General features: G+C 41.1%; 2 protein-coding genes across 3 annotated transcripts in view; one reads left to right on the top strand and one right to left on the bottom strand.

Annotated features, from left to right (window-relative positions):
- The window catches only part of LOC101744603 (uncharacterized), a 64,076-nt gene that overhangs the window by 7,743 nt on the left and 34,371 nt on the right, over positions 1-21,962 (bottom strand). Inside the window, exons 4-16 of one of the 2 annotated variants that reach the window (XM_038015320.2) lie at positions 21,261-21,445; positions 19,186-19,257; positions 16,998-17,083; positions 15,881-15,981; positions 14,982-15,126; positions 9,230-9,335; positions 7,639-7,720; positions 7,097-7,190; positions 5,968-6,118; positions 5,412-5,497; positions 3,998-4,419; positions 3,531-3,612; positions 412-505 (exon numbers count right to left, since the gene is read on the bottom strand). In XM_038015320.2, the coding sequence (XP_037871248.1) occupies positions 412-505; positions 3,531-3,612; positions 3,998-4,419; positions 5,412-5,497; positions 5,968-6,118; positions 7,097-7,190; positions 7,639-7,720; positions 9,230-9,335; positions 14,982-15,126; positions 15,881-15,981; positions 16,998-17,083; positions 19,186-19,257; positions 21,261-21,445 (1,706 nt within the window). The remainder of the gene's footprint in view (positions 1-411; positions 506-3,530; positions 3,613-3,997; positions 4,420-5,411; positions 5,498-5,967; positions 6,119-7,096; positions 7,191-7,638; positions 7,721-9,229; positions 9,336-14,981; positions 15,127-15,880; positions 15,982-16,997; positions 17,084-19,185; positions 19,258-21,260; positions 21,446-21,962) is intronic. The other variant, XM_038015322.2, reaches the window with a different exon arrangement.
- Positions 12,482-13,987, top strand: LOC101738971 (coiled-coil domain-containing protein 113). The gene has a single exon (XM_004924929.4). It carries the CDS (start codon positions 12,578-12,580, stop codon positions 13,778-13,780), a length of 1,203 nt encoding a protein of 400 aa, XP_004924986.1. The 5' UTR covers positions 12,482-12,577; the 3' UTR covers positions 13,781-13,987.

Below are 21,962 nucleotides of genomic sequence, written 5' to 3'. Positions count from 1 at the left end.
CCGCCCCGCCTATCTCTGCCGTCAAGCAGTAATGCGTTTCGGTTTGAAGGGTGAGGCAGCCGTTGTAACTATACTGAGACCTTAGAACTTATATCTCGAGGTGGGTGGCGCATTTACGTTGTATATGTCTATGGGCTCCAGTAACCACATCACACCAGGTGGGCTGTGAGGTCATCCACCCATCAAAGCAATAAAAAAAAAATCGATTTCATCATGTTTCAAATCGATAAACATTTAATTAAACAAGGATTCGATTCCTTTAAACATTCCTAAATATCTGCCTTGAAAACGTCCGACACCGAATCGATATTTATGCGGCACATCCTTATTCGAACGAAGCTTATGTAGGGTTATCCCTATGAGTGAGAGTGCGTTACCAACCACCCCCCACCCCCTCCCCACCCTTGTTACCTTAACGGACACGTTGCAGCAGCTCGACACGTCTGCAAAGTACACCTCCGACTCGGTGTTCAGGTTGGTGTTCCGACAATCCTGCATTGACGATCTGAAACGCGATTGTTGTTAACTATCAATCACCTTCACCTTCACAGGGTCTTTAACCTACAATAATGCCATATTTTCATTCATTCATTCATTTAACCTACAATAATCCCATATTTTCCCGGGATATATTGTCTCGTGCCACTGTCGGGTCTTTAACCTACAATAATGCCATATTTTCCCGGGATATATTGTCTTGTGCCACTGTCGGGTCTTTAACCTACAATAGTGCCATGTTTTCCCAGGATATAGTGTCTCGTGCCACTGTCGGGTCTTTAATCTACAATAATGCCATATTTTCATTCATTCATTCATTCATTTAACCTACAATAATGCCATATTTTCCCGGGATATATTGTCTCGGGCCACTGTCGGGTCTTTAACCTACAATAATGCCATATTTTCCCGAGATATAGTGTCTCGTGCCACTGTCGGATCTTTAACTTACAATAATGCCATATTTTCATTCATTCATTCATCATTTAACCTACAATAATGCCATATTTTCCCGGGATATATTGTCTCGGGCCACTGTCGGGTCTTTAACCTACAATAATGCCATATTTTCCCGAGATATAGTGTCTCGTGCCACTGTCGGATCTTTAACTTACAATAATGCCATATTTTCATTCATTCATTCATTCATTTAACCTACAATAATGCCATATTTTCCCGGGATATATTGTCTCGGGCCACTGTCGGGTCTTTAACCTACAATAATACCATATTTTCCCGGGATCTATTGTCTCGTGCCACTGTCGGGTCTTTAATCTACAATAATGCCATATTTTCATTCATTCATTCATTCATTTAACCTACAATAATGCCATATTTTCCCGGGATATATTGTCTCGAGCCACTGTCGTGTCTTTAACCTACAATAGTGCCATTTTTTCCCGGGATATAATGTCTCGTGCCACTGTCAGGTCTTTAGCCTACAATAATGCCATATTTTCCCGGGATCTATTGTCTCGTGCCACTGTCGGGTCTTTAATCTACAATAATGCCATATTTTCATTCATTCATTCATTCATTTAACCTACAATAATGCCATATTTTCCCGGGATATATTGTCTCGGGCCACTGTCGGGTCTTTAACCTACAATAATACCATATTTTCCCGGGATCTATTGTCTCGTGCCACTGTCGGGTCTTTAATCTACAATAATGCCATATTTTCATTCATTCATTCATTCATTTAACCTACAATAATGCCATATTTTCCCGGGATATATTGTCTCGAGCCACTGTCGTGTCTTTAACCTACAATAGTGCCATATTTTCCCGGGATATAATGTCTCGTGCCACTGTCAGGTCTTTAGCCTACAATAATGCCATATTTTCCCGGGATATATTGTCTCGAGCCACTGTCGTGTCTTTAACCTACAATAGTGCCATTTTTTCCCGGGATATCATGTCTCGTGCCACTGTCAGGTCTTTAGCCTACAATAATGCCATATTTTCCCGGGATCTATTGTCTCGTGCCACTGTCGGGTCTTTAATCTACAATAATGCCATATTTTCATTCATTCATTCATTCATTTAACCTACAATAATGCCATATTTTCCCGGGATATATTGTCTCGAGCCACTGTCGTGTCTTTAACCTACAATAGTGCCATATTTTCCCGGGATATAATGTCTCGTGCCACTGTCAGGTCTTTAGCCTACAATAATGCCATATTTTCCCGGGATATATTGTCTCGGGCCACTGTCGGATCTTTAACTTACAATAATGCCATATTTTCATTCATTCATTCATTCATTTAACCTACAATAATGCCATATTTTCCCGGGATATATTGTCTCGGGCCACTGTCGGGTCTTTAACCTACAATAGTGCCATATTTTCCCGGGATATAATGTCTCGTGCCACTGTCAGGTCTTTAGCCTACAATAATGCCATATTTTCATTCATTCATTCATTCATTCATTTAACCTACAATAATGCCATATTTTCCCGGGATATATTGTCTCGAGCCACTGTCGTGTCTTTAACCTACAATAGTGCCATATTTTCCCGGGATATAATGTCTCGTGCCACTGTCAGGTCTTTAGCCTACAATAATGCCATATTTTCCCGGAATATAATGTCTCGTGCCACTGTCGGGTCTTTAGCCTACAATAATGCCATATTTTCCCGGGATATAATGTCTCGTGCCACTGTCGGGTCTTTAGCCTACAATAATGCCATATTTTCCCGGGATATAATGTCTCGAGCCACTGTCGTGTCTTTAACCTACAATAGTGCCATATTTTCCCGGGATATAATGTTTCGTGCCACTGTCGGGTCTTTAACCTACAATAGTGCCATGTTTTCCCGGGATATAGTGTCTCGTGCCACTGTCGGATCTTTAACCTACAATAATGCTATATTTTCCCGGGATATAGTGACTCGTGCCACTGTCGGGTCTTTAATCTACAATAATGCTATATTTTCCCGGGACGTGGTGTCTCGTGCCAGTGTCAGATCTTTAACCTACAATAGTGCCATGTTTTCCCGGGATATAGTGTCTCGTGCCACTGTCGGATCTTTAACCTACAATAATGCTATATTTTCCCGGGATATAGTGACTCGTGCCACTGTCGGGTCTTTAATCTACAATAATGCTATATTTTCCCGGGACGTGGTGTCTCGTGCCAGTGTCAGATCTTTAACCTACAATAGTGCCATGTTTTCCCGGGATATAGTGTCTCGTGCCACTGTCGGATCTTTAACCTACAATAATGCTATATTTTCCCGGGATATAGTGACTCGTGCCACTGTCGGGTCTTTAATCTACAATAATGCTATATTTTCCCGGGACGTGGTGTCTCGTGCCAGTGTCAGATCTTTAACCTACAATAATACCATGTTTTTCCGGGATATAGTGGCACGTGCCACTGTTGGATCTTTAATCTACAATAATGTCATATTTTCCCGGGATATAGTGTCTCGTGCCACTGTCGGGTCTTTACAATAATGCCATATTTTCCCGGGGTATTATGTTTTTTTACTCTTTACTCAAACTGAGTCGGCTGCCTCGTACCTTATAGGCGAATGTTTGTCATTCTGGAAGCCCAAGTTCTCTTTCCCTTGCTTCTGGCAAGAGTCGCTGCTCTGGTCGGAAACTGAAATAGAATAAATATGATATATATTTACTTAATATTTATTTAATTTTAATTTAATTTTATAGTCCGCGCGGGTAGGCACCACCACCCCGCCTATTTCTGCCGTGAAGCAGTAATTCGTTTCGATTTGAAGAGTGGGATAGCCGTTGTAACTATACTGAGACTTTAGAACTTGTATCTCAAGGTGGGTGGCGCGTCTACGTTGTAGATGTCTGTGGGCTCCAGTAACCACTTAACACCAAGTGAGCTGTGAGCTCGTACACATATCTAAGTAATAAAAAAAATAAAAAAAGATGTCTATGGGCTCCAGTAACCACTTAACAGCAGGTGGGCTGTGAGCTCGCCCACCCATCTAAGCAATAAAAAAAAAGGTATAAAAGTATACCTCTACTGCCGCTTTTCTGGTGGACGCATTCAATGGCAATGTTATCGTCCATCCTGCAGTCTCTGTGCAGGTTACTGGCGCTGACCCCCAGCCTCTGACATCGGTACGGCACCAGATGCCCTCTTAGAGTGTTGAACCTCGCCTCCGGGGGCAGATGCGTCACGTCCGCTTGCATCCGGGCCATTTCCGCCACGTACGCGTGCCCCAGATCCGGATTGAGCCGGTGCAGATCCGGATTCATCCGGTTCGCGTCCGGATTTAACCGGTCAATGTCGTTTGGCGGCGCGCCGTGCATCAGATACGAGTTTCTGGAGCACGCGTGCGTCTGTACGTTGGCGTGATCGTGCGCCGGTCTGTGGACGTCGTGGTGGTGGTGGTGGAGGAGGGTCGCCGCAGCCGGATCTTGATGGTGAAGGTGATGCCTGCGAACAATCGAGAATAATCATAATAGATTCCTTAAGACGTACTTCTGAAGGCATAGGGTTCATCTGATGGTGAGTGGTATCAGTCATACATATTATATCAGAGGCACAATTATTATTATTTTATTTTTTTATTGCTCAGATGGGTAGACGAGCTCACAGCCCACCTGGTGTTAAACGGTTACCGAAACGCATAGACGTCTACAATGTAAATTCCGCTACCCTCCTTGAGATATAAGTTCTAAGGTCTCAATTTTTACAGTCCAACAGATGCCCCACCCTTCAGACGGAAACGCACTGCTGCTTCACGGCAGAAGCAGGCAGGGTGGTGGTACGTACCCGTGCGGACTCACAAGACGTCCTACCACTGGTTGCAGAAGAACATGTCATAGCGCTCGGGAAACACCGTAGAGGTGAGTTCTCATTCCAAAGCCGGATGGTACGCGGCAGAAGAGATCTCTGGAGACTCACTGTGCATGAACGCAGTGGCTCCAGCTCATTTATATTTCGATCTCATGTCTCAAAAGCAAATGAGCGTTTCAATGTCTATTAGTTTTAGGATCCATCTACTACAATATGCCTGGCTGTGCGTGTGTGCGCGTGCGTGTGTGTGTGTGTGTGTGTGTGTGTGCGCGCGCGTGTGTGTGTTGTGTGTGTGTGTGCGTGTGTGTGTGTGTGTGTGTGTGTGTGTGTGTGTGTGTGTGCGTGTGTGTGCGTGTGTGTGCGTGTGTGTGCGTGTGTGTGCGTATGTGTGCGTGTGTGTGCATGTGTGCGTGCATGTGTGCGTGCATGTGTGCACGTGTGTGTGCATGAGTGCGTGCATGTGTGTATGCATGTGTGTATGCATGTGTGTATGCATGTTGTATGCATGTGTGTATGCATGTGCGTGTGCATGTGCGTGTGCATGTGCGTGTGCATGTTCGTGTGCATGTTCGTGTGCATGTGGGTGTGCATGTTCGTGTGCATGTTCGTGTGCATGTGCGTGTACGTACCTGTGTGCGGGCCTGCCGTGCGGGCTGTAGGGGGGCGGGGGGCCCCACGCCGCCCCCTCCGCGACCGTGCCCACCGACGACTCGCTCTAAGTACAAAGAATCATAGTTCAACATTTTTTTTCCTCTTATTCTAGTAACTTTGAGAGCTTATCCTAGATTCACCGAACTAGTAGGTGAGCTCACGAGGCTCAAATCTGAGAACGTTGCTAACACGAACCCTAGCAAGTGGTTACTGGAGCCCATCGGCTATAACGCAACTGCGCCATCCACCTTGAGATATAAGTTCTAAGATCTCAGTATAGTTACAACGGCTGCCCCACCCTTCAAACCGAAACGCATTACTGCTTCACGGCAGAAATAGGCAGGGTGGTGGTACCTACCCGTGCGAACTCACAAGACGTCCTATCACCAGTAAACCTGACCTAGAGGGTGAAGAGGGTCCAGATATGTCTTGTCGGATCCTCTAGGTCAGTGTTTCCCAACCTTTTTGGTGCCATGCCCCACTGTAACATTTCTACATTGCAACATAGCCGTCGGCTCCCTCTCACGCGTGTACCTGCGTGAAACTCTGTTGATGAGCGAAATTCTGAGGGTAGTTGGGCCTCTGGAACGCCGGCTCGAATTGTGGAGCACCCGGGGCTTCGCCCTCGCAGAAACCGTACGCGCTGTCGCCGGACTGCGGGACTCCTCCCATACGACATCTAGAACTGAAAGGATGGATGAAATTAATTTTTCTGTTGCAATAATTAGACAAGCCGTCAGTCTAACAACTCAGGGCGGTTGGCTCGCGACGCATGTTTGAATCAGTTAAATAGTTTTGGATATAAATAGTTTGGATAATAGAATTATTTGTGTTGGAGTTTGTATATTAAATGTAATGGCAGGCAACACTTGACACTTGATTAGATTTCGAATATTGGAATTATTTTAAATGTTTAAAAAACAGATCATTGTATTCTCGTAAGAAAATGTCAGTACTTCTCATCTAGACACGGCAAGACAAACATGTAACAGTTTTATAAAAAATATAAAGATAATAATTGTATAATGGTGTAAAAGTGTTCAAGTTATCAGCAATATAATTATAATGAAGCAGTTGTGTTTTTAAATAGCCCCTCATCACCTAAAGAACCGAATCCCTCAAATTTAACCATCCAACACTTTGTCAAAACATTTATTTATTTGGGATTTATTATATTTGTAAAAAAGCGTGGGGAGCTTTTCAGGATATAATCAAAACAACCCTTCTACTCCTATCTGTTCATAAAATATTTATAACTACTGATACCATGCACCCCACGCTTTTTTTACAATAAAATCATTTTTTCTTACACTATTTTTATTCAAATTTATTTTCTATTTTTTAGTTGGATTTTCTATAAAAGCGTATTTCGTTATTATAGTTTTTTTAAACTATTATTTATTTCTCATTTTTTAGTTGAATTTAAATTTTTTCAATATTTTTTTTAATATTGTCTTGTCATTGATCCTTAATAAGTATACCAAATTTCGAGTTAATCCGACGTTTTGAAGGGGGTCAAAATCATGCTCAATGATTCCGTTACAAACATACATACGTCTGAAGCTAATAAAAGCGTACTAAAAATACATATGGAAGGCTACCTGTAAATCATCCATCATCCATGATAACTTTAAGTCAGTTAATAATAATACTAAAAACTCACTTCTGGCTGTTACTCCTCGGCCAAGGGAACCAACTCCAGGCCGAGGTCTTCCTCCCGGCGCCAGGATTGGGCGAGTACAGGTTCCCGATGCGTCCTTGAAAATGTAGACATTTGAAAAAGCACAGTTTTAATGAACTTCGAAACGTCTTACGTGCCAGTAATATCGCTATTGTACTGATGGTAGGACCTCTTGAGTCGGCACGGGTAGGTACCACCACCCTGGCTATATCTGCCGCGAAGCAGTAATGAACAAACGCATTCACGGCAGAAATAGGCAGGACAGTGTTACCTACCCGTGCGGACTCAAGAGGTCCTACCACCAGTAATTACGCAAATTATAATTTTGCGAGTTTGATTTTTATTACACGATGTTATTCCTTCACCGTGGAAGTCAATCGTGAACATTTGTTGAGTACGTATTTCATTAGAAAAATTTGTACCCGCCTGCGGGATTCGAACACCGGTGCATCGCTAGATACGAATGCACCGGACGTCTTATCCTTTAGGCCACGACGACTTCTGTATGTATTTATTTCGTTTACCTGGCGCCCAAAACCTGTGCTGCAAGCTGATATCCCAGGCCTGCTGGGTGGGGTGACACTGAGCACAGCAGCCACAATTAGCCTGAAAAAAATAATAATAATAAATAGCTGGGAACAAATCACGCTCGACCATCAGGCATTCAGTAGGCAGCGGCTTGGCTCTGCCCCTGGCATTGCTGAAGTCCATGGGCGACGGTAACCACTCACCATCAGGTGGGCCGTGGGCTTGTTTGCCTACAAGGGCAATAAAAAAAGGCCTCAAAACATGGGCCTAAAAAAAGGCCTAAAAAGTGTTATTGTGTACCAGATACTGACATACATCATCACTATATAGTATAAAACAAAGTCGCTTTCTCTGTCCCTATATGTGATTGAAGAGGAAGTTTATATGTGAGTCGACTATTATCAAAGCCGGCAATCTGACTTTTGGACAATTATTGGTAAATCAGAAAAACGAATTATTGACTTTGTATTACATTGGCAGTCACAAAACTCTTCGAAACGACATCTTAGATAAATAACAGGTTAACTATTAACCTTTATTTAATGCAGGTTTTGAACCGTATTCTTTGAAGGCGACGATTATATTCAGATCAATCTGTATTGACATATCAATAACATTTTTTTATCCAAATGCACAGATTGCCACCTTTGATAATAGACGACTCATGTATAGTAACATCCATCACATAGTGGAGAAATCAATAATAAATTACAGTTTCCGAAGCGAAGCTAGGGCGGGTCGCTGGTACATATATACGTTTAAATATATAGATAATAAGCACCCAGACAAAGAGCAAATAAAATTGTTGATCATACGAATGTTTGCCCGATGTGAGAATCGAACCCACGACCCTCGGCCCTATAGTCAAGGCCGCTAACTAATGCACCACCGGATCAGCCAATAAATTGTTGATTGTTCTTTTGTAAGTTTTTTTATATGCAGTTTTATATACACATACAGTTCGTGATTCCTAATGTCTTTTTATTTTTTTATTAGGTTCACACAACTGTATAAAATCTGCACACATAAGCATTGAACTTATTTACATAAATTAATACATTACTAGAGGTCCCGCAGTAGTCGAAATTCGACTATAATTAATTGGAATTGTAAGTTTGTACACTATTATGATTGTATTTTATACAAATTTCGCCAAGACTACACTATAAAAAATATTAACAAAGACAAACAATATTTAATCTATTCTCAATTTGACAACAGACGTCAAGAACAAAAGTTTGACAATAAATAGTATGCATGCGTGTGTGCGTCAAATACATGGTATGTAGTGTGTGTAATGTTTTCTTTATTGATTTAATGTATCTTTGCATTATTTTAAAAAAATATTAGTATTGTGCACTTCTTCTGTATATTCTCTACAAGTGTGAAAAATTTCATACTCCTCCGTCCGCGCAATTTTCATAAAAAGGGATACAAAGTTTTTGCTTCACGTATTAATATATAGATGGTATGTGTGAACACATCTTGCTTAAGAGCGCTTAAGAAGCTTAAGATAAAAATATCGTTAACTGATATTAAAACAAGACAAAGAAAACAAAAAAAATTAAGGGCATATTGTGTACTCACTTGAGCGGATCTGCCGGCGGTGGGGGTCGGCTGCCCCATTGGCGGCCGATACAGCGAACGGCATCTCAATTCTAACTGCTCCCAGTACATTTTCTTTCGTTCGTGACTGTAATAGTATAAGAATAAAGTTTAAAATTGAATAATTTTTTTAATACTATTCATACCAACGCTTACTGGTACCTATTTCTGCTATGTGGGTAGATAACGGTATACGACAAGTATAACTCAAAGGGGACTTTTTGGCGGGAACGCGAGGAGTGAAGTTCTGTGATTTGTTTTATTTTGTCTATTTAGTGTTTCTTCGGGTTTAAATGTGTAATAACGGTGGTTTATTAACTGTTTAATATCTGTGAAAGTGCACAAATGTGGAAAAATGAAACAAAGCCGCTGGACGTAACTTCACGGGATCCTCCAAAAAGTCCACTGAAAAAATCTTAGTAAATGACCACCATTTTGCTGAGAAATTTCATCCCATTTCGTTTCATTTAATTTCATCCCAGTTGATTAATGTCTCAAATTAGTCGTCTTCATTTCATTTCACTCTTTATCATTTTTCATAAAAATATGAATATAAATTAAAATAAGACATGACTTAAAGGTCTCAGTTACCAGGTCATAAAATCCCTTAAAAAAAAAAGTATTTTCAAAATAAAGAAAATAAAACAACAACAAAACGTATAATAACTGTTGATTAATTGGTAAGAAAAAGTCATGAAGTCAACAAGATACGTGCAAACAAAGTTAAATCTAACTCTCAGACACAGCCCACTGAGTTTCTCGCCAGATCTTCTCAGTGGGTCGCGTTTCCGATTCGGTGGTAGATTCTGCGAAGCACGGCTCTTGCTAGGGTTCGTGTTAGCATCGTCTTCAGGTTTGAGCCCCGTGAGCTCACCTACTAACCACGGTTACGCTGGAATAGCCGCTTCAGGCTACCAGCTTAGGTAGGAAAAAAAAAAAATAAAATAAAAAAAAAGAGTTCACAATGGGTCATTTGACCCGTTATGGTATGTTTAGTGTTAAACGGTAGCTTTGTAGTCGGTTTTGTGAGGCGATTTAGGACAAAGGCAGATTATCTCAGTAGTTTAACACTATAGCTATGTTCAATACCGTCTTTACCATAAGGGCACACGGGGCCCCGAAAGACCGACAATTTCTCTCACACGTTTATTCTCAAAACATTTTTGTCGGGCACATTAGACTTTTTTCACAAATCAGTAATCAGAAGGCATATACTATGCCTATAATAGAAGATTTTGCTCAACAGAAATCCCGAAAGAAACCGTTATCGAAATTGTAACCAAAAAACCAGCAGCATTCTAATATCATTAATGACATGTTATATCATACTGTATTTGATTACCAATAATAAATGGTCTCATATTCAGTAAAAAAATGTTATTTTAATTCGCTTTTTTTACTTTCCAAAAGGGCCTCAAATTCTTGTGTGCCCAAGGGCCCCATCCTAGTTTAAGACGTCCCTGGCTATGTTATGAAGTAAATTTTTCATTCAGTTGTGTAAATATAGGCACTCAATGTTTTTTTTATATATATTTTAATCCAGCTCTATCGATTTTTAGTCCGGTTCCGCTATGTCATATTGAGAATGGGTTCATATTGTTTGTCTTTAATATTATTTGTCTTAGTGTAATCTTGTGAGTGATTATAAAATTACTAGCGATCCGCTCCGGCTTCGCTCGGGTCTTTAACAAAAATTTCAACGATATTTGACGTTGTTTTTTTCTTAAACAAAAGAACACTTATTGCGGCGTAACTATAATAGTTAGACATATGCTGTCGGGACACTTTTTGTAAATAATAAATGTGTTCTACAAAGTCGTAGAGCATTATTTTATTCTATCATCAATAACTTTCGCAGGGCACGCGATGTAAAAAATATTTTAGGTAATTTTACACCTAGGGTTATATTATTGGAGTTTTAGTAAGGATCTCTAAATTTTTTCCAAAAAAATTATAGCCTATGTCACTCGGGAATAGTGTAGTTTCCAATCGGTTCAGTAGTTTCGGAGCCTATTCAATGCAAACAAACAAACAAATGTTTCCTCTTTATAATATTAGTATAGAAGTATAGATAATAGTTTTTTTTTGCTTAGGTGGGTGGACGAGCTCACATCCCACCTGGTATTAAGTGGTTACTGGAGCCCATAGACATCTACAACATAACGCGCCACCCACCTTGAGATATAAGTTCTAAGGTTTCAGTATATGTAGTTACAACGGCTGCCCCGCCCTTCAAACCGAAACGCGTTACTGCTTCACGGCAGAAATAGGCAGGGTGGTGGTACCTGCCCGCGCGGCCTCACAAGAGATCCTACCACCAATCTTTCACAACAAAACGATAATAATGTTCAAACTTATAATTTCAATTAATTATAGTCTAATTTCAACTACTGGGGGACCACTAGTTACCAGACCACCATTACAACTTCAAACCCCATTGTTCTGTTTGCGAACGTCATATATTAACTCGAAATTTGATATACTTATTAAGGACCGATAACAATTCAACATTCAAAAAAAAAATTGAAAAAATTGAAATTCAACTAAAAAATGAAAAATAAATAATAGTTGAAAAAAATTAATAAAATACGCTTTTATTGAAAATCCAACTAAAAAATAGAAAATAAATTTTAATAATTTTTAATTAAAAATAGTGTAAGATAAAATGATTTAATTGTAAAAAAAAGCGTGGGGTGCATGGTATCAGTCGTTATAAATATTTTATGAACACATATGAGTAGAAGGGTTATTTTGATAATATCCTGAAAAGCAACCCACGCTTTTTTATTAATTTTTTTTTGAAGTGAAACTTCTTTATCGGCGTTGGAAAAAAATTTACCGTCACATTTTTCGGTTACGCGTCACATTTTTCCGTTACGCGCCATCTTTTTTGTATTCATGTCTATGATAATAAAATCCTTTTGTTTAAACTTTATCTAATTTAACTTTTTTGTATTCATGTCTATGATAATAAAATCCTTTTGTTTAAACTTTATCTAATTTAACTTTATTTAACCAATTTCTAGAAAGTTGCATGTAGATCATTTTTCGAAAAATAAGGCCATAAAGAAGTTTCACTTCTTACGTGTGTACACTAGTACACGCACACATTTTTTTTTTAGTTGGATTTTCTATAAAAGCGTATTTTGTTAGTTTTTTTTAACTATTATTTATTAAATCAATCGGGCTGACCGTCTGCTCACTACCAACATTCAAAACCATGACAACAGTTACCATAGCAACCGTTACAGTTTGAACAGTAGCTTGACATTTGCGTGTCGCGACTAAAAAAAATCGCAACACCTTACCTCGCCACGTTCCAAGGTAAAAATGTCTCAAGGAGTCCACAGGAGTAGCATCAGCGCCACATCGGGCAGCCACTACGACGAACTCAGCGACACGGAGCTGATAAAGCTGGTCGGCGAATTGAAACAGAACCTCAAGGCGTTGCAACTCGAAAACGACGTACTCGAAAGGGTCCTGACGAGGCTGGACCCTTCCCTGCTGCAGGGCATCCAACAGGCCATCGAATACGCGAGCAAATTTCAGAGCTACTCCTCGATGAACGTGGGCAGTTTCGTCAAATCGCAAACTTCCAAATTCGGGTTCGAGTCCCTAGCTAGCCCATCCAGGATGCTCACCAGCCCTTCGAAAGTTTCGACCAGGCGAATAGACTCATCTGCCAGGGTCGGAGGGACGGTCATCTTCGGCACGGGACCACGAGTCAACGTGTTAGAGAGATCGGAATTAGTTTCCACCGAAATGGAGATCGTGATACGGAATCTCGAGAAAGTCCGGAGCAAGGCCGCTAAGCAACACGCTTTATTAAAAGCTCAATTAGAAGAGATAGGCCTAAGGGTCAATGATATCGTGAAATCATACGAGCTATTCGACAAGCAGGTTATCGTCGAAGGCTGGGACAGTATAGCCCAAAGGATCCCCGCTGAAATTTGGATACGATTCATGACTGAGTGGGTCAAAGCGACCGACAGCCAGATCGGGAAGCTGCGGCTCCGGACCAGCACCCTGAACACTCACTACAGCAAATTAAAAGGACAGATCCAAGTCAAAGAGGAGCTCAGCCAGAATCTAAGACCCGTCGATTTTGACAAACTGAAGATCGAAAACGGAGAATGCATTAGCGTTATCGAACAGAAGATTCAGCAGCTTGGCGAACTTAAGAAGATGACGGGCGACGCCAATTTGAATCTGGCCGTCCACAAGAAGGCTCTGATGCAGCAGAACACATACCTAGCCAACGTGTTGAGAACGATCAGAACGAAGCAGCAGCAAGCCGCGGTATTAGATAGAGAGAAGAATGTAATAGAAGACGAAGCGGATAAGCTGGAGGATAAGCTGGAGGGGGTGAGGAAATTGAGGTCAGCTTTCGAAGTGCCCGATGTCATGGACTACGTGAGGGTCAAAGCTGAGGTGGCAGACCTAAAGCACTCGATAAAGATGCTGGAAAACCGAAGCAGAGTACAGCAGTTCGCTTTGAAATCTTTGACCAGGCAATTGAAGATTTTGAATTGACGAACAATTCGCAATGGATTTGGGTTGATTATGTTAAAAGCTATTAGTGTTTGTAGCGTTTATAATATTTGTATAAGTTCCGCGTGCAAACACAATATCGGTAAAGTTGATTCATATTTCTGCAAAATATCAAGTCCGCTTCATATGTAACTACACCCAATTTTAATGTAAAATTAACGAATTAAAATTATGAATGAAAACTGCTAATGTCGACTTATTGATTCTATCTGAGAATGCGCTGGTGATTCGGGAAAAACTTACGAAAAAATAATACTTATTTAACCCTATGCACTCTTTTTTTCCCCTAACTATGCTGATAGCCTTGAGAGGCTATTTCAGCTTCACCCTAGCATGTAGGTGAGCTCACGGGGTTCAAACCGAGATCGTTACTAACACTGGAATTTGAATTGAATTTAAATTTTATTATATGTCTTCAAATATTACTTACTGTGTATTTATGTTTCTAAATTGAACAAATCAATTTTTTTAATGTTGAAAATTATGTATGGGGGCATAAAAATTTTAGGAATGTTACAGTGGGGCATGGCACCAAAAAGGTTGGGAAACACTGACCTAGAGGATCCGACAAGACATGTCTGGACTGTTCGTTTCTTCACCCTTTAGGTCAAGTTTACTGGACTTCTTGTGAGTTCGCGCGGGTAGATACCACCACCCTGCCTATTTCTGCCGTGAAGCAGTAATGCGTTTCGGTTTGAAGGGCGGAGCAGCCGTTGTAACTATACTGAGATCTTAGAACTTATATCTCAAGGTGGGTGGCGCATTTACGTTGTAGACGCCTATGGGCTCCAGTAACCACTTAACACCAGGTGGGCTGTGAGCTCATCCACCCATCTAAGCAATAAAAAAATTAATATCGAAGATCTGTATTAAAATTATTTTGAATTTGAATATCAGTTTTTTAATGTGTTTTGAAATATTACTTACTGTGTAAGTGTGTTCTGATAACAATTTCATAGTGGAATCTTTTTATGTTTCTTAATGTGAAAATATCAATTAAAAAATATTATATATTTATTATATTATATATTTTGGGGTCATAAAAATTTTAAAAATGTTACAGTGGGGCATGGCACGAAAAAGTTTGGGAAACGCTGACCTAGAGAACAAGACATGTCTGGACCGTTCGTCTCTTCACCCTCTAGGCCAGGAGACGTCAGTCTTTCGGCGGTCTCCTACTTACCTCAGCAGTTGATAAGCCAGCATGCAGCTGAAGATGCAGACGAGCACAGCGCTGACTGAGAGGGCGAAGACTCCTCTCAAGCACCAGTACAGCGCGCCGTGGACCACGCCGCAGTCCGTGACGCCTTCGAAGACGCAGCGCACCCCTGGCCCAGAGACTCGTTGAGTACAAAGCTTCAGTTAGTCAGGCAAGGATACTAGTGATATTCCTCTGAGACCTCATGTCTCAAAGATAGTGACATTGACATGATCTCTGCGGACTCCAATAAGTTGAGTACAAGGCTTCAGTTGGTCAGGCAAGGATACTGGTGATATCCCTCTGATACCTCATGTCTCAAAGATGGTGATATTGACATGATGTCTATGGACTCCAGTAACCACAAATTGACAACTATGCTATGAGGTTTTTAATACGCTTTTATTAGCTTCAGACGTCTGTATGTTAGCATGTAAAGGAATCTTTGAACATGATTTTGACCCCCTTCAAAACGTCGGATTAACTCGAAATTTGGTATACTTATTAAGGACCGATGACAATTAAAAATAATAATAAAAATTGAAATAAAAAAAACTGAAAAAATTGTAATTCAATTTAAAAATGAAAAATAAATAATAAATATATAATAGAATATAAATTTTAATAAATTTGAATTAAAAATAGTGTAAGAAAAAAATATTTTATTGTAAAAAAGCGTGAGGTGCTTTTCAGGATATTATCCAAACAACCCTTCTACTCATATCTTTTCATAAAATATTTATAACTACTGATACCATGCACCCTTTCAATTTATTTTCTATTTTTTAACTGGATTTTCTATAAAAGCGTATTTTGTTAGTTTTTTTTTAGACTATTATTTATTTTTTAAACTAAATCTTCTCTGTATTAAAGTGGATGGTTACCGTCATCTTCGCTGCCGCTGTGCTGGGTGCCTGGTAGCATCGAATAACAAGTGCAGGTACGGGTCAGCTTGGTATACTCGCAAGACTTCAGCGTCTGCAATCTGTGATGAAGAACATTTGAGTCTCTTCTCTTTAATTCACACAGGTATTATACAATTAAAATCTACCTAAACTGATAGCCTTGAGAGGCTATTACAGCGTAACCTTAACTAGTAGGTGAGCTCACGGGGCTCAAACCTGACGACGTTACTAATACGAACCCTAGCAAGAGCAGTGCTTCGCAGAATATACCACCGGATCTGAAACGCGACCCACTGAGAAGATCCGGCAAGAATCTCAGTGGGCTGTGTCTATGGGTTAATTCACTCATCGAGCCCTTCGTCCTTCGCCCGGTTCGACGAGGACGGTGACCGGTGCTTGTGGTACCTAAAAGCACCGTTAGTGTGTCGGGAGGATCCGTAATGACGTGTATGTACAACATAGTTTTATGCCGGTACTAGTAACGCCATCTGTCGTTAAAGAGCAGAAACGGATGTCAAAACGACTAGTACTATCGAGAACGTTCGAGAAGGATTATGCCGGTATAAGCAACGCCATCTTTTTTTTATTTTTATTGCTTAGATGGATGGACGAGCTCACAGCCCACCTGATGTTAAGTGGTTACTGGAGCCCATAGACATCTACAACGTAAATGCGCCACCCACCTCGAGATATAAGTTCTAAGGTCTCAAGTATAGTTACAACGGCTACCCCACCCTTCGAACCGAAACGCATTACTGCTTCACGGCGGAAATAGGCGGGGTGGTGGTACCTACCCGAGCGGACTCCCAAGAGGTCCTACCACCAGTGATTACGCAAATTATAATTTTGCGGGTTTGATTTTTATTACACGATGTTATTCCTTCACCGTGGAAGGCAGTCGTGAACATTTGTTGAGTACGTATTTCATTAGAAAAATTGGTACCCGTCTGCGGGATTCGAACACTGGTGCATCGCTTGATACGAATGCACCGGACGTCTTATCCTTTAGGCCACGACGACTTCAAAACGGATATCTGTTGTCAAATATCTAAAACTTCATTATTACTAGGTATTAAGTTATTAAAATCAATCTTACTTGTTCATATGTATTACAGTTGTCGTTATCGTCACCAGGACGCAAGTTAAGGCGCAGACCAGACAGCAAGCGCCCACAACTTTGATCTGAGAACAACACAGCTATTTGGAAGGAGATTGTTGTAGATTACTGGTAGTAGGACCTCTTGTGAGTCCGCACAGGTAGGTACCACCACCCTGCCTATTTCTGCCGTGAAGCATTTCGGTTTAAAGGGCTTGAAGGAAGATGGTTGGGCGAGCTCACAGCCCACCTGGTGTTAAGTGGTTACTGGAGCCCATAGAAATCTACACGTAAATGCGCCACCCACCTTGAGATATAAGTTCTAAGGTCTCAGTATAGTTACAAAGGCTGCCCCGCCCTTCAAACCAAAACGCATTACTGCTTCACGGCAGAAATAGGCGGAGTGGTGGTACTTACAAGTGCGGACTCACAAGAGGTCCTACCACCAGTAAATATTGAGATATCAAATTGGTCAGTGACTTTAGTTTTTTTAGTAGACTTTATGTTACAGATATGAAAGCCAGCACCATATCGTCGTTGTCAAACCAAAATCTGTTATGTGCACTTTTTGAGATTTTGACGTTTTGACCTTTTCGTATAGTTCACAGCCCTATCTACTGTATAAAAAAACTGTTATGTGTCTATCTATAGCTTTAATATTTATCTATAGCTTTCATTTAAAAATTCTTTAAAAATGTAAGTTTTTAAAAATTCACCACCTACCTTCATATAAAATTTTATATGAAAATGTTTTTACTCGTTAATTCAAAATAAGAGTTTTTGCACATAGCAGATTTTGGTTTGGACGGCGACGATATAATTTAAGTGTGATTTAAGTATATATGATCGATTTAAACTTTAATCCTGTGGCGTTTAAGAACGCACCTTTTTATGATGCGTAAACCGGAACGCACGAGAGGTGGGAAAAAGAATATAGTCTGTGACACGGGACCTTTTTACCGCCAAATATTTAAATCGTAAAAATAATTTATAATGTGTTAAATAACTAATATAATGTAATTACTTAGAATTGTTTATGCCGCTACAACAATAAAATTTATATTGCTCTAACTGTGGTGTTAATTACATAAAAGTAGTAGTTTTGTAGTCGTCGTGGCCTAACGGATAAGACGTCCGATGCATTCGTGTTGAAGCGATGCACCGGTGTTCGAATCCCGCAGGCGGGTACCAATTTTTCTAATGAAATACGTACTCAGCAGGTGTTCACGATTGACTTCCACGGTGAAGGAATAACATCGTGTAATAAAAATGAAACCCGCAAAATTATAATTTGCGTAATTACTGGTGGTAGGATCTCTTATGAGTCCGCACGGGTAGGTACCACCGCCCCGCCTATTTCTGCCGTGAAGCAGTAATGCGTTTCGGTTTGAAGGGTGGGGCAGCCGTTGTGACTATACTGAGACCTTAGAACTATATCTCAAGGTGTGTGGCGCATTTACGTTGTAGATGTCTATGGGCTCCAGTAACCACTTAACATCAGGTGCGCTGTGAGCTCGTCCACACATCTAAGCAATAAAAAAAAAAAAAAAAAAAAAAAAAAAAAAAAAAAAAAAAAAAAAAAAAAAAAAAAAAAAAAATACGACTTTACGGCGAAATAAAGAAGGGACTCTATATGAACTCCCTCAATCCGTTTACTATTAAAATGGCCACTTTTTGTTTTCAAAGTCTTAATTTACTTAGACATAAAATATGGAAACTAAAAAAAAAAAAGTGTGTGTGTCCGCTCCGACGCACGACTGGAGTTTACTCCTCAAGAACGATTATAAAATAAATAAATAGATAAGGGAATACGGGTATAAATGAATGCATTTTTGATGATACTTAGATTATGCACGGTAGATTTTTATTCTATTAATTATACATTTGATAAATTGCATTTCATAAATAATTTATTAACTGTTAATAAATACTTATTAAATTCTTTGACGTTAAAAAATCTGTGGCATCATCCTGCCACGGCTACCTGAGTGCGGACCTGCGCGCAAGAATCAGGTGATGCGTGCGCGCGCCAATCAGGAGCCAATCAGGCGCATAACGCATTTCGTGTGACATGCTATACTCTCTAGTACGATTTTGGTCCCCATAATTTTCATACCCCGGGCCTATATATGTAAATCGATTCTTAAGGAGTAAACTTCAAAAAAAAAAACATACAATTTGAACATACTTTTCTTACCATGTAGCTGTAACGGTTCCTCCGTCGCGCGAGGCTCATGATGCACACGCCGGTCAACACCAACTGCGGAAAAGCTTACACCCTTAAACTTGACCGGATATAGAGGAGCCGAGAGTCTGAAGTCGTCGTGGCCTAACGGATAAGACGTCCGGTGCATTCGTGTTGAGCGATGCACCGGTGTTCGAATCCCGCAGGCGGGTACCAATTTTTCTATGAAATACATACTCAACAAATGTTCACGATTGACTTCCACGGTGAAGGAATAACATCGTGTAGTAAAAATCAAACCCGCAAAATTTTAATTTGCGTAATTACTAGTGGTAGGACCTCTTGTGAGTCCGTGAGGGTAGGTACCACCTCCCTTACCTATTTCTACCGTGAAGCAGTAATGCGTTTCGGTTTGAAGGGTGGGGGCAGCCGTTGTAACTATACTTGAGACCTTAGAACTTGTCTCGGGGTGGGTGGCGCATTTACATTGTGGATGTCTATGGGCTCCAGTAACCACTTAACACCAGGTGGGCTATGAGCTCGTCCACCCATCTAAGCAATAAAAAAAGCTAACAATACCGATTTCTTAGGCTGAGGAAATCACGGCATATCTCAATGAGCTATTACTGTATACATTAGAGGGGAAGAGACCTAAGAAGAAATGGATGGATTGCGTGAAAGACGATATGGGTAAGAGGGGAGTGAGCGAAGAAATGGTATATGATAGAAGAGTACGGAAGGAGAAAACATGTCGCGCCGACCCCAGGTGACTGAGAGAAGGGCAGGATAATAATGATGATGATTAGAGCATCCAGGGCAAAGCCTAACAGCTTTCTACCGTTGAGCACTCTTCAATCCTGTAGACTGATAGACCGTGGAGGTCAGGAAGGTCATGACAATCGCATCACATATTCCAAAGTCGAGTAAGGCAGGCAGGAGTTTGGCTTTGCCCCTGGCACCTCTGATCCGTGAACAACGGCAACCAGTAACCATCAGTGTGCTTGGTGCGAGTTTTTAACGTTCTCCATAGTAGTGGTGGTAGGACGTCTTGTAAGTCCGCGCGGGTAGGTACCACCGCTCTGCCTATTTCTGCCGTGAAGCAGTAATGCGTTTCAGTTTGAAGGACGGGGCAGCCGTTGTACTGTAAAAAGTAAGACCTTAGAACTCATGTCTCGAGGTGCCTGGCGACATTTACGTTGTAGATGTCTATGGTTTCCGGTAACCACTTAACACCAGGTGGACCGTAAGCTCGTCCACCTCTCTAAGCAATAAAAAAAAAGCGTAAAAGTTAACTCATATTTGTATAGAATGGAATCGTTAGCGCACGTTTGCCGCTAGGGGCGCTGTTCCAAATGCATACAAAATTGGCTAACTTTTACGCTATCGAGAACTTTAAGGAACTCGCACTAAGCACACAGGTAGGCAGTGTACGATAGCTCAGTATTATTGATACTTGAAGTTTTAAAGAAATACGATTTTACCACCAAGTGCTAATGATTTCAAGACTGACTTTTTCATAAAGGTTGCACAAACTGTGGCAACGCGTGGCGCTAGTGTCGCGCTCAGTAGAATGCGCGGGTACCGGGCAAGTTGGCGGGAGATTTCAAAATTTAAACCCCAAAATGAAACAGGCCGTATGCTCAACGGGATTCAGTAGCAATAAAGAAATCCTCAACTAACTTAAATTCTGTAAATATTGCAGCGCGCTGCCTATTTGTGAGGGTACAAAGGGAAAGGGGTTTTTTTTATTTGCTTAGATGGGTGGACGAGCTCACAGCCCACCTGGTGTTAAGTGGTTACTGGAGCCCATAGACATCTACAACGTTTACGCGCCACCCACCTTGAGATACAAATTCTAAAGGTCTCAAGTATAGTTACAACGGCTGCCCCACCCTTCAAACCGAAACGCATTACTGCTTCACGGCAGAAATAGGCAGGGCGGTGGCACCTACCCGCGCGGACTCACAAGAGGTCCTATCACCAGTATCTACCTGAGCTCCGGTACTGCCGAGCATCAGACCGTAATTCTGCGCATCTACAGCAAAAACCGGTGCGAGGTATCCAACGCCGAAACTCACCATGGCCGCCGGTACAGCCGCCGGCACCGTCTCCAGATGCTGCGGTGATGCTGTATAGGCCCTCAGTAGGATATGCTGGGCAGCCAACAGGCCTCCGAGAGCCGCTGCCAAGGCGCCGCAGCCGACGCACCACCAGGCGTACTTTCTACGACGACCACTTGCTTCATTGTTGCATCCCACTGATGCTGGAATTAAGAAAACGAATCCAAGATTTTGTTGGAAGATCGTGATGCTGTCCACGTATAATTGTCTATGATGCACTACATTTGAATTTGAATTATGTTTTTTTTTACTTTTGATGTGCGGTGTCATTCTGTAATATATTTTCTCATATACAAGTAAACACAATGTTTTTCAAGTATTATTTACGTTTTAATTAATTGCTATAGCCGCTAATCTACCCTATCAGATTTGTTTATTGCTTAGATGGGTTCACGGTCCACCTAGAGCAGGGGTTCCCAAACTTATTTTGTCTACTACCCACTTTGAGAATAAATTATATTTTCGCGCCCCCCTTTTTTTAACCCACTTAAAAACCACTATAACGAGAACTCAGTCGGTATCTAAGAGTCCTCCTAGATGAAATTACAAATCGCCTACCAAGCCTCCACACAACGCCCCCATTTTTTTCTGGGTCTCTTACCGCCCCCCTTTAGGCCTACAAGGCCCACAAGGAGGCGTTATCGCCCACTTTGGGAAAGG

The sequence above is a fragment of the Bombyx mori genome, chromosome 2 (genome assembly GCF_030269925.1).
Source record: "Bombyx mori chromosome 2, ASM3026992v2".
In the NCBI taxonomy this organism is placed as follows: domain Eukaryota; kingdom Metazoa; phylum Arthropoda; class Insecta; order Lepidoptera; family Bombycidae; genus Bombyx; species Bombyx mori.
Note: the sequence above shows the minus strand (reverse complement) of the source record. Positions and strands in the feature narration are given on the sequence as shown.

Coding starts and splice junctions, on each gene's coding strand:
- LOC101738971 (XM_004924929.4), top strand. CDS start 12,578: ATGTCTCAAGGAGTCCACAGGAGTAGCATCAGCGCCACATCGGGCAGC.